General features: G+C 43.7%; 1 protein-coding gene across 1 annotated transcript in view; it reads left to right on the plus strand.

The window, feature by feature from the left end:
* The window catches only part of syt7b (synaptotagmin VIIb), a gene marked incomplete at its 5' end in the record, with an annotated part of 134,488 nt that overhangs the window by 89,019 nt on the left and 31,661 nt on the right, over window positions 1–13,808 (plus strand). Inside the window, one exon of the mRNA XM_081359679.1 lies at window positions 3,448–3,567. Coding sequence (XP_081215805.1) covers window positions 3,448–3,567 — 120 coding nt within the window. The remainder of the gene's footprint in view (window positions 1–3,447; window positions 3,568–13,808) is intronic.

Below are 13,808 nucleotides of genomic sequence, written 5' to 3' on the forward strand. Positions count from 1 at the left end.
GAGAAGTGGAGAGAGAGAGAGACAGAGAGACTCAGTCTAAGGAAGCAATGATTTGCATTTGGTCATAGAGAACTTTAGAGTAGGGGTTGCACCACGACTACTGATTTCTGCTAGTCGATTTCTTATCAAAACAATACTCGAGTTACTCGACTACTCGTGGTTCATGCTACTGTAAATAAAAAGGCATGAAATAGCTAGATCTTATCAATAAACATGTATTAATTCATAGCCTAATGCAACAATTACATAAGTAAACTCTCAAAACATTATAATTATGGCATTTCATTTTTAAATTTTCATGTAACAGTCTAAAGCCAAATAAATAGCCGTTCTTTTGCCTTTCATTTCAGACGTCTGCTTCTAGGGGCCGTTCATATCGCGTCTTTTTCGCGCTCAAGTTCGTTTTTTAAAATGTTGGCGCGCGGCGAGCGCGCTTATAATGGAAGCAACGTGGTGCGCTAGTTTTTCCAGGGGCGCCGATGCCGCGGCAAGATGAAAACATCTAAACTTTTCAGAATGCCTCAAGCGCACCGCAGGTCATGTCACAAAAAACAATCAGCTTCGGCCTTTCCGTAACATCATCGAAAGCTCGGCCGAACAGCTGATCGTAGCTGTACAGGGTATGTTTTCCTTCTCATCTCCAGAAATATACCTAGTAGCTAGTAAAGCTAATGCAAGGGCTAGAAATCAATTAATCCTTTGATGATACTTCTTCGTCGTCATCATGGAGAGCTCAGTCATAGACAGTAGGCGTTTCTCAATGTCAAGGAAGGATCCTCGGATGTTGAAAGTTTGGACACACTTGAGTAAATTTATGTTTCTCATGATTGTAAAAGCATTTTGATGTAAAGTTTTTTGCCTTTAGTAGAAATTCTGCATGAATTCATTTATTTTATTTTATTTTATTTGTGAGCAGAGCTGTAATCTATACAAAAAGCCCATTTATTTATTTATTTATTTATTTAATGCTCTCTTCATAATTTCTGTTCTTCAATTTTTATGGTGTAGCCTAATTATTTTGATGACTCTTATCCTAAAATGCTGAAAATGGTAATAAATTATGAATATGGGTGAGCGTGTCCAAATTCTTGATTGGTAGTGTAAATGTGTGAGGCGTGTAGATTTAATATTTGTGTGTCACAAGTTTCGATTTTAATCTCCAGCACAGTTAATATCCTTTAGCACACTGGCAATAATCTTTCACTTTACAGGATTGTGTAACTGTAACTGGCTCCAGCTCTAATTCCCTGATACCATGATTGTCTGACAGGCAATTAAGCTCGTGCCTGCTCAGGCGACGTGAGTGATTTGTGCTGTATAGCGCCGGAGCCGTGAAGCTCTGGCCTCATGAGCGCTGAGGTTTTACTCTAGTGGACGTTAGCAGTGCTGCGCTTTATTGATTTCAACGCACACAACAACAAATCAATGGTGAACAGATGAATATATTCTGTGAATATAGACAAAAGGGAAGCTTACAATTATTTTATTTAAGCAAAAAAGTATTTGTAATTTATAAAAAAAAAAAAAAAAAAAATTGAGTTTTATTTCACACACACACACACACACACACACACACACACACACACACACACACACACACACACACACACACACACACAAATACATTTATTTAAAAAATTGTTGCAAAATAAAATTTTTTAAAGAATAGATTAAAAAGTTTTATTTTGAAAAAATACATTTATTTAAAAATATTTATAAAAATACTATGTATAAAAAACATTTTTAAAATCAAATTTAGCCGATATAAAAATGTATATTAAAATATTACTTTTCGGCAGTTGTTCCATGCATCTCTGCCCTTTGTTTCTATTCAAGTTTACCAAGAGCATTTTGTGTGCAGTGCTCAATCAATCCTTTGATATGATGCACACGGCCCTGACCACTCTTGCTATCTGAAGATGAAATCAGAGAGGAGACACGACTCTCCCTTTAGGACCCTGCTGTGAATTTGAGCCGATGCCTCTTGTGAAGGCCATTTACAGCCCTTGTAAGGGTGATGTTTAAGACTCACTGTAATCGATAAACGCGTGTGTGTGGGCTTAATGCGCTCCTGTGTAACACTGATTCTGCCGTAGCCGCCAGCAAAGCATGTTTTACATGCCAGTCTGCCAATTTCTTTATGAGCGTAAATCGTTATAAAACCTGTTGATTAATGAGAGTTTTTGTGGTTTAGAGAGAAAGATCCTACCGGATAGTGTATTGCTCAGAGGTTAGTCTTTCATTCTTCAGGAGATTTAATGGAGTTCGCAGTTATGTTTCATATTGGTGTCAACTTTGTTTCAGAGGCCTCTCCAAAAATTCTTTCATAGATCTCTATTTTTTACATCTTTGACAAAGCAGAGGACAGTTTGAGACGTTATAGAGCTCTCGACTGAAGTTCTCCATTTGCTCTCTGTTTAATCTAACTGCAGACTCATTAGTGATTTTTCTTTCCTCTTTCTCTGCAATATTATGAGACATAATGGTGATCTCAATTGTGTTTCATTTAAGCATTAATGTTGTCTCAGTTGTGTCTTCTAAAATTACTGCATTTTATAGCAACAGAGCATTAAAGCTACACTGTGTAATTTTTTAAGTTGATTCTTAGAAAAAAAAAAACTTTATTCTTTCAAAATGATATTTGCTCATTAATGTGTAATTACTTCTACCAACTAATCAAGTATTCTCGTAAGCGTAGAATCTGCCATTTAGAATACATACGAGCGAGTCGCTGGAATGGCGGCAGCCATGTTGCGCCTCCATCTTGAAAATACATTAGCCAAAGAGGGAAACACCTGAAAAATTAAAGCTTTGCCTTTCGCGTTTTTACACTCAGTGGCACCGTGACGAACGCGAGGGGGAGAATACTCGCGACTCAGATTTGAAATAATACGGCCACCGTAGGAGTTAAAACGCCCTCAGAATAAGAGGGGCTAGAAAGTAATATTCAGTTGGTAGTCATAAACAATTTCACCACTAGATGGGAAAAAATCTTACACAGTGTAGCTTTAAATGTGTAAATGTGGACAGAGGATCTCAGATAACTGGAAAATTATAGTTCATGTTAAAATCTCTGAGATTTGATTCCAGACTCTTTTCGTCTAGAAGAAGCATTCAAAATTCTAGAGAGAACTCCTTTATGATTGACAAATTCATTGGATAGAAGGGGGGAAAACAGTAAAAAAAAAAAAAAAAAGCAATATTGTAAACTATTATTACAATTTTTCTACAAACTGTTTTCTGTTTGAATATTTTAAAATGTTTTTATTTCTGAGATGACAAAGCTGAATTTTCTGCATCATTACTTCAGTCTTCAGTGTCACATGATCCTTCAGAAATCATTCTAATACGATGGTTTGATGCTTGATAGACAGACAGATTTCATTTCTAGTTTGTAATGGGTTCTGCTCAGCACTTCTTTGATTCTGCCTCTTTGTTTTGTGACAGAGAGGGGAAGATGGTTGTGCTGTCCCTCGCGATCGGATTGGCTGAGCAAGATGACTTCGCCAACCTTCCAGATCTACAGGAGGTACCAGCGAACCAGGAAACACCTCCCACTGACAAAAGGTAATGGCTTGTTTCAAACATACAGTTAACTTTCCCTATAAAGAATTTGATACACAAATTTCTAAGGCCTTTAAATTGTCAACATGATCAAAACGTTGCTGAAAAACCTGTTGTACACAATCTATGGCTTTTGTCATCTGATCGATTATTCTTTTTTCAAGTACATTTCTTGAATTTCTCTTTCCTCCTGCTCATTTCTCAAACTTAATTGAATCCAGTCACTTTAACCCAAAGGATCTGTTTTCTGTCATTCAGTCTGTTGTTAATCCTTCTGTTAACACACTGTCTGTTGCCTCAGATGCTCTATGTGAAGGCTTCCTAAGAATTTTTATTAACTAAACCACAACTTACTACTTAGTGTCTGCCCTAATTTAACTGTCCCCCCAATCTTGACACCTGCTTCTGCTTTTTGGGAGGTTTTTGATTCTATCAACCTCCAGACACTGAAGGATGTGATTGTCAAGCTCAAACCTTCATTTTGTCCTAATGGTATCATTCACCCGAGATTTTTTTAAATGAATCATTGATTCGGTTGGGCCAGGTATGGTGTATCTTATCAACAAGTGTCTCAAAACGGGCTCTGTTCCTGCCAGTCTTAAAGTGGTTACGGTCACTCCTCTGCTCAATAAGCCTTTACTAGATCCTTCTGTTTTTTAAAAAAAAAATCAGCCTTTCTCTGTCTTACCTTTCATTTCTAAGCTATTGGAGAAAATTTTGCTGGATCAACTCCAACATTTTTTGTCAAATAATTGTATATATGAGGTTTTTCAATCTGATTTTAGGTCTGCTCACAGCACTGAGTCCACACTCCTAAGAGTGTTAAACGATATTTATCTCTCTACTGATTCCGGAGATACTGTGGTTCTTGTTCTCTTAGATCTTTCATCAGCTTTTGATACCATTGACCACCCAACTCTTCTATGTAGACTTGAGTCTTGGGTGGGTCTAAAAGCTTCTGTCCTGAAATGGTTTCCGTCATACCTGTCTGACAGAAAGTTTAGAGTAAAGATGGGTAATTTCTCCAGCTCTATGGCACCTCTGACCTGTGGTCTTCCACAGGGCTCTATTTTGGCTCCTTCTCTATTTTCCCTATACATGCTACCTCTGGGCGCTATTCTAAGGAGTCATGGCGTATCCTTTCATTTTTACGCGGACGACACTCAAATTTATATTCCAATCAAGAGAAACAACCCTACAGCGATGAATTTTCTTCGCCGATGCTTAGAGGAGGGTAAAGCATGGCTAGCCCAAAATTTCCTCTTCCTAAATGAAGACAAGACTGAGGTCATTGTTTTCAGCCCAAATGAAAACTCTCAGTGTTTAAGTCCAGAGTTAGAGAGTCTATCGGCTTTTAAATTCCTAGGGGTGCGGGACTTAGGTGTTCTTGTTGACTAGCCTTATCCGTTGTCAGTTCCAGTTTCTACCAACTTTGTCTATTGGCTAAAATCAAAGGCTTTCTTACCCCGAAAACTCTGGAAATGGCTGTCCATGCATTTATTACGTGTCGGCTAGATTACTGCAATTCCTTATATTGCGGTATATCAAGTTTTCAAATTGCTCGTCTTCAGTTAGTCCAAAATGCTGCGGCCAGACTTCTACATACAGTAAGTGTCGCAAATATGACCACATCTCTCTGATTCTCAAATCTCTACACTGGCTGCCATCTCTACATAACTTAGGTCCTGCCTATCTCTCTGAACTTGTCCATCCCTACACTCCTTCCAGAAGCCTAAGATCCTATGACCCGGCTCTGCTGGTAGTCCCTTGCGTTAGACTCAAGCGTAGAGGGGAGCGTGCATTTGCGGTGGCAGGGCCACGACTCTGGAACACCCTGCCTCTAGAGATTAGAACGGCCCCTACTCTGTCTGTTTTCAAGTCTCTGTTAAAAACCTACCTGTTTTCTTTAGTATATTGATCTCTTGTCTAATGGTTGGTTCTACTATTTTATATTTGAGTTTGATATTGTTTTGCTACTCCTGTTTTACTATTTTATATTTGAGTCTGATACTGTTTTGTCACTCCGGTTTTAAGGTTTCGCTTATTTGTGTTTTATGTGTTGTTATGCAGGTCTTTTTTAAAATATATGCTCTATATTTTAATCTGGTTGTTCTGTAAAGCACTTTGGTCAGCCTAGTGACTGTTGTAAATGTGATATACAAATATACAAATTGATATACAAATTGTATATTATTAGCAACTTAGGTTTACTTGGTTGTCCAAAGATAATTTTCTGAAACAATCACATTAAAAAGTGATTAAATATGATACATCTGGCTTCTGATGAACATTTATTTGTTCATCTCACTCAATTATCATTTTATTGCATTGTTTTGTCTCCCACAATAAAAACTACAGACTTTGATCATAAAACTAAGAATTTAAATGTCATCTTATGTAGACATATTATTGTAAGATATAGAGTGACAAAAGAGTTTTTACTCTGTATAAAATGTAGTATGAGCTCCATATTCTGCATTTAATACTACTGTATATGAGCCATAAAAGCCTGATCAATTACACAACAAAAACACATATGCAAACTTTTTTGTAGATTTTTGTTCCATTGCATTAAAAATACTTTTCAGACCATTGTTTCATATTTCAGGCTTCACATGGTTAAGGTCAGTGCATTATGATGAAAAAATTGTTTTGCGATGCCAAATATTTAATTATCTTATAGTAGATGTTTTACAGTTGACTATTCTTTTTAGAGGGCTTTTAAAAGTGTCAAATAGACGTGAGAGTGACCAAAATCAACTGTTAGTCATTGTTAGTAATTCAAGTTCTGAATCGTGAGATCTGTTCTTTGTCAATCAAGTGCACAATCCACATAAGCTCATCACAAAATTAATGGTCGTCCTTGTGTAGCTCAGCCGGTTATCAATCACCATGTCAATGAGTCGTACCAGTGAGTTTACTCCCTCTGCTCGCAACGTTTGACTTTGTCTTAGTGTTAGAATGGCGCTTGCCATATGCAGAAATAAGAAACAAAAGTGGCTTTCCTGAAATTTGTTGGTTAACATCACAGAGGTGCTAGAAATATTCAAATGGGCTCATGCTAATGTTGGTTTTTATTATTCATGTAAGTAATCCTATTGAGTTTTTAGGTTTGAGGTTTGTTTGTTCTTGTATCCTCGTATGGGTTATTTGGTCTGTCATTTTGAACTTTTTTGCTATCATCTTGCATTCCCTTTGGTAGCCCTCTCTCTCTCTCTCTCTCTCTCTCTCTGTCTCTCTCGCTCTCTCTCTCTCTCTCTCTCTCTCTCTCTCTCTCTCTCTCTCTCTCTCTCTCTCTCTCTCTCACTGTGATCTGTGTTTCAGTGAGGTGTCGGCATCGCAGTGGGGGTGTGCTCATTATAAGAGAGTGTAGTCCCAACTAAAAATACACCCTCCTCCGTCTAGTTGAGACACGTATCATGCACACGCACACACATACAAAGTTCTGGCTTCTGCCAAGAGAATAAGTCTTGACTCTTTAAACACACATCAACCCACACAAATACACACACAGCACTTTATAATCAGACACACTCAGGAGTTCACAGTCTCTCAGCTTCAGACTAGTTAAACTGGAGTGTAGAAGTCTACAACAGGACGGATTTTTTCCATCCAACTCCAGCAAGTTTCATTCCGAAGGCACACGGGAATTTTACTTCATGTCCATCTGCTCTCAATTTATAATCATTTTCATCCCGTCTGCTCAAACAAGGTCCATTCCTGCAATCTGCCATGATCAGGGAAAACCTGGAACAATGTGGTGGTTATTAAATGGTAATTTCCAGGAAAAATCTTAAATAATAAGAATTTTTATGAACAAATAATTAAATATTTATAATTTGTAATATTAAATAAATAATTATTTATAATATTAAATAAATAATGATTAAATAATTGATCATTAATAAATTATAATAATAATAAAGATTGTAATTAACGATAATAATAATCATTATTATTTTAATACAGTTTTAAAACCATCAAAGAATCATATAAATTTGCTCCAAATTTTTTTTTAAAACACCCCAGGCAAAGTGAGGTTTTTGGACAAAATCAGCATAATTTCTTGGTATAAATGTATAAATATAATATATGTTTTGATTTCTAAAACAAATTTTGCATAAATGCATAAATGAAAATTTATATTTATATTTATAAAAAAAAATTGTCCAATAACATTTGTTTTAATAGTTTGTTTTCACCTTTCAAGGCAAATTGAAAAAAGGATTTATGCTGATATTGTCCAAACCCCAACTTTGCCTTTCAAAACAGTGTTTTGGAGGCACTGTATATTTATGCATATTAGAGTAGCGTGTTATTCCTTTTGCTTTACCTCTATTCAAATAAAGCAATAAGCCCCGCAAAGCCTTGCTTTACAGTGAATTTAGAACAGCTAAGGGGCGTTGTGTTACGGGGCGAACAAGACATGAGGCGTGCGGATCCATGTGCAAGCTTTTATTCATAAACATAGTAAACAGGCAGGGTCAGACAACGGCAAGCAGGTTTAGTTAGGGCAAGACACAAGAGAAATCCTAGGGCAAGCGTGGGTCTACGATTAGCAAACAATATCCAACAGGGCCAGGCAGAGAGATAATCCAGGTACACAAGCAAAGATCCAAACGAGGGGCAAACAGAGTCCAAAGGGCAAGGCAGAGGGTTAATCCTGGAAACACGGGCAGATGTCAAAACACAAGAAAACAGGCAAGGCATAAACAACTCGGCTCCGTAGAGTAGCTATCGCTAGGATAAGCGCTAAACAATACTCGGCGATCACAGAGAGAAAGTCCAAGGCTTATAAAGAGTGTAACTGGTGATAGTGATTGTGAGATAGTTCTCAGCTGGGAGAGTGATTAGTGTAATCAGCTGGGTGTGTCGTCCGTGCAATGAATGATGGGAAATGCAGTCCAGTGTGCTGTGTGAGTCAATATGATGGAGAAGCGACCTCTGGTGGCTATCGGGCAGAAGGCCACAGACCGGATTCGTGACAGAGCCCCCCCACAAGGAGCGGCTTCCAGACGCTCCAATACAATCCAGGAGGGTGGTGGAGCGGAGGCGGACCCGGGGGCGGGCTAGAGGGCCAGGCCCGTTGAGCGGAAGAAGGCCCAGAGATTGCAACAGGACGGCAGACCCGGACGGAGCAGGCTGTGCAGGCGACCAGGGCGGGTCAGGTTGTGCAGGCGACCAGGGCGGGTCAGGCTGTGCAGGCGACCAGGGCAGGTCAGGCTGTGCAGGCGACCAGGAAGGAGATGACCCTTCGGGCGGCCATGGCGGAGACGACCCCTCGGGCGGCCACGGCACAGGAACAGACACCGGCTCAGGAACTGGAACTGGATAAGACACCGGCTCAGGAACTGGAACAGACACCGGCTCAGGAACTGGAACAGACACCGGCTCAGGAACTGGAACAGACACCGGCTCAGGAACTGGAACAGACACCGGCTCAGGAACTGGAACAGACACCGGCTCAGGAACTGGAACAGACACCGGCTCAGGAACTGGAACAGACACCGGCTCAGGAACTGGAACAGACACCGGCTCAGGAACTGGAACAGACACCGGCACAGGCACTGGAACTGGCACCACCGGAACAGGCACTGGAACTGGCACCACCGGAACAGGCACTGGAACTGGCACCACCGGAACAGGCACTGGAACTGGCACCACCGGAACAGGCACTGGAACTGGCACCACCGGAACAGGCACTGGAACTGGCACCACCGGAACAGGCACTGGAACTGGCACCACCGGAACAGGCACTGGAACTGGCACCACCGGAACAGGCACTGGAACTGGCACCACCGGCCCAGGCACTGGAACTGGCACCACCGGCCCAGGAACAGACACCACCGGCCCAGGAACAGACACCACCGGCCCAAGTGTGTGCGTAGCCCACACACACCACATGGCTGTGGCCATAATGGCCAGTGTCGCGGTCACTGAGGGCTCAGGAACAGACGCCACCGGCTCAGGCTCAGGAACAGACACAGGCTCGACGGCGGCCATCTTGTCAGGGGACACAGGCTCGGCAGGTGTGACGTGAACAGGCTCAGCGGCGGCCTTCTTGTCCGAAGACACAGGCTCGGCAGGCGTGACGTGAACAGGCTCGGCGGCGGCCATCTTGTCCGAAGACACAGGCTCGGCAGGCGTGACGTGAACAGGCTCGGCGGCGGCCATCTTGTCCGAAGACACAGGCTCGGCAGGCGTGACGTGAACAGGCTCGGCGGCGGCCTCCGGGACAACGGCGGGCTGCTTGGGGACGGCCTCCGGGACGATGGCGGGCTGCTCGGGGACGGCCTCCGGGTCATTGGGGAGGCCGGAGGTCTTCCTCCTCCTCCGCCATCTTCGATGATGAGGTGCAGGTTCAGGTCTGGACGGAATTAATGGCGTATGGAGCTCTGGGCTAGGCAGCGGCGATAAATTCTCTGGGCTGGGCAGCGGCGATAAATTCTCTGGGCTGGGCAGCGGCGATGCATTCTCTGGGCTGGGCAGCGGCGATGCATTCTCTGGGCTGGGCAGATCCAGCGATGAGGGCTTTGTGCTGGGCAGATCCAGCGATGAGGGCTTTGTGCTGGGCAGATCCAGCGATGAGGGCTTTGTGCTGGGCAGATCCAGCGATGAGGGCTTTGTGCTGGGCAGATCCAGCGATGAGGGCTTTGTGCTGGGCAGATCCAGCGATGAGGGCTTTGTGCTGGGCAGATCCAGCGATGAGGGCTTTGTGCTGGGCAGATCCAGCGATGAGGGCTTTGTGCTGGGCAGATCCAGCGATGAGGGCTTTGTGCTGGGCAGATCCAGCGATGAGGGCTTTGTGCTGGGCAGATCCAGCGATGAGGGCTTTGTGCTGGGCAGATCCAGCGATGAGGGCTTTGTGCTGGGCAGATCCAGCGATGAGGGCTTTGTGCTGGGCAGATCCAGCGATGAGGGCTTTGAGCTGGGCGGAACCAGCGGCGAAGAGGGCTCTGAGCTGGGCGGAACCAGCGGCAAAGAGGGCTCTGAGCTGGGCGGAACCCGCGGCGAAGAGAGCTTCAAGGTCGACGGAATAAAAGGAAACAAAAGCTCTGCGGGCATGACGCTATCTGTCACAGGCGCAGCGGGCATAACGCTCACAGTCTCAGGGGCGGCGGGCATGACGCATACTGCCTTGGCTTCGGCAGATCTGGCGTGAAGTGCAGGCTCGGCTGGACTGGCGTGAAGTGCAGGCTCGGCTGGACTGGCGTGAAGTGCAGGCTCGGCTGGACTGGCGTGAAGTGCAGGCTCGGCTGGACTGGCGTGAAGCTCTAGCTCGGCTGGACTGGCGTGAAGCTCTAGCTCGGCTGGACTGGCGTGAAGCTCTAGCTCGGCTGGACTGGCGTGAAGCTCTAGCTCGGCTGGACTGGCGTGAAGCTCTGGCTCGGCTGGACTGGCGTGAAGCTCTGGCTCGGCTGGACTGGCGTGAAGCTCTGGCTCGGCTGGACTGGCGTGAAGCTCTGGCTCGGCTGGACTGGCGTGAAGCTCTGGCTCGGCTGGACTGGCGTGAAGCTCTGGCTCGGCTGGACTGGCGTGAAGCTCTGGCTCGGCTGGACTGGCGTGAAGCTCTGGCTCGGCTGGACTGGCGTGAAGCTCTGGCTCGGCTGGACTGGCGTGAAGCTCTGGCTCGGCTGGACTGGCGTGAAGCTCTGGCTCGGCTGGACTGGCGTGAAGCTCTGGCTCGGCTGGACTGGCGTGAAGCTCTGGCTCGGCTGGACTGGCGTGAAGCTCTGGCTCGGCTGGACTGGCGTGAAGCTCTGGCTCGGCTGGACTGGCGTGAAGCTCTGGCTCGGCTGGACTGGCGTGAAGCTCTGGCTCGGCTGGACTGGCGTGAAGCTCTGGCTCGGCTGGACTGGCGTGAAGCTCTGGCTCGGCTGGACTGGCGTGAAGCCCTGGCTCGGCTGGACTGGCGTGAAGCCCTGGCTCGGCTGGACTGGCGTGAAGCTCTGGCTCGGCTGGACTGGCGTGAAGCTCTGGCTCAACTGGGACTTTGACGGAAAGAGACTGTGGAACGGTGGTTTTGGCAGGACAAGACCCCGTTCGGCTAATCTTCTTGGCCCTCCGTGCTGACATGAGCGGTAGGTCCATCACGCTGGACATTAATCTATGACGTCCAGATACTGATCCGGCGATGGGCCTGATGGGTGGCATGACGTGATCCTCATCCGTGATACCCACAGTGAATAGTGAGCCAACAGTCAAAGCAAAATCAAAAAAGCCACTCAGTGATGAACGTGGACCCTCACGTCTAAGCTGAGATTGCAATGGTTGATTAATGCCATCACAAAAAATCTCAATCAAGATAATGTCCGGTAAATCAGAATAACGAGAGAAGACTAAAAACTCTCTAATATGGTTCTCTAGTGATCGTGAGCCTTGTTTGAGGGTAAACAATAGTCTTGTAGTGTCCATACCTGACAAATGTCCATCTGAAAAGTTGCTGGATCCTTGTGTGGCCGAGTATTCTGTTACGGGGCGAACAAGACATGAGGCGTGCGGATCCATGTGCAAGCTTTTATTCATAAACATAGTAAACAGGCAGGGTCAGACAACGGCAAGCAGGTTTAGTTAGGGCAAGACACAAGAGAAATCCTAGGGCAAGCGTGGGTCTACGATTAGCAAACAATATCCAACAGGGCCAGGCAGAGAGATAATCCAGGTACACAAGCAAAGATCCAAACGAGGGGCAAACAGAGTCCAAAGGGCAAGGCAGAGGGTTAATCCTGGAAACACGGGCAGATGTCAAAACACAAGAAAACAGGCAAGGCATAAACAACTCGGCTCCGTAGAGTAGCTATCGCTAGGATAAGCGCTAAACAATACTCGGCGATCACAGAGAGAAAGTCCAAGGCTTATAAAGAGTGTAACTGGTGATAGTGATTGTGAGATAGTTCTCAGCTGGGAGAGTGATTAGTGTAATCAGCTGGGTGTGTCGTCCGTGCAATGAATGATGGGAAATGCAGTCCAGTGTGCTGTGTGAGTCAATATGATGGAGAAGCGACCTCTGGTGGCTATCGGGCAGAAGGCCACAGACCGGATTCGTGACACGTTGTTAGGCACGACGTGGAGCGGATATTTATTTTAATATTTATTTTATTCATAAAATAAACACCAGCAACAAACATATAACGTTATAACACATTTATTCCTCCGCCAAGCAATGTAGTTCCAAAGAGGTTGCCAAGCAACACATGCAGCAACAAAGAATCACAAACGGCAGTTGCGCAGTAATACTAATGTAATGCGGTCACAGGTGTATGTTTGTTGAGTAATTTACAATGGCTTCGAGCGTGGCTCAACCAATCAGAATCAAGGACCAGAACTATCAGTTTTGTAATCAATTGTTAATGTCATTCACTGTATGTGTGGAGTTATATTTCTGTGATATAGAGTGTTCCAAATCACTCACTTTTAAGGTTCCATTTCAGGATGCTCCCTTAGATGGCAGCTGTCTTTGTAGATGGTAAGGCAGCTCACTAGGTTTTGGACCAGAGCTTTACATTCCTATTCTTCAAAAGGTTAACATAACAATTTAAATTATTTAAAATATTGAATAATTTTAACAACCATCTGTAAACAAGTTGTTCGCTGAAGATTTCAGTGTATTGACCATCTCTGCTCCATAAACTCACCTCTTGTTGTTCCAAACCTCTTATCAGTGGAATGCAATAGAAAGTAAGATAATTTAGATATTAATTGGGTCTAAAATAACATTGGACCCCACTATGGAAGCATGTTTCCGCCACAAAATAAAACATTTTAAAAGATAATTGCGACTTTTTATCTTACAATTGCGAGTTTACATCTCGCAATTCTGACATTATTTCTCAGAATTGCGAGATATAAAGTCAGAATTGCGTGAAATAAAGTCGCAATTGCGTGCTATAAAGTCAGAATTGCGTGAAATAAAGTCGCAATTGCGTGTTATAAAGTCAGAATTCTGACTTTTTTTCTCGCTAATGCGACTTTATATCACGCAATTCTGACTTTATAACACATAATTGCGAGTTTATGTCTAAATAAACTCACAATTGTGAGATATAGGCCTAAAGTCCAATTCTAATGAAAAAAATTACTTTTTTTTACCTCAGAATAGTTATATCTCACAATTATGACTTTATAACACGCAATTGCGACTTTATATCATGCAATTCTGACTTTATATCTCCCAGTTGCGACTTTATTTCTCAGAACTGAGACTTTATATCTCGCTAATATATATATTAGACTAATATATCTCG

The sequence above is a fragment of the Scardinius erythrophthalmus genome (genome assembly GCF_964197995.2).
Source record: "Scardinius erythrophthalmus genome assembly, chromosome: 2".
Taxonomy (NCBI): Eukaryota; Metazoa; Chordata; class Actinopteri; order Cypriniformes; family Leuciscidae; genus Scardinius; species Scardinius erythrophthalmus.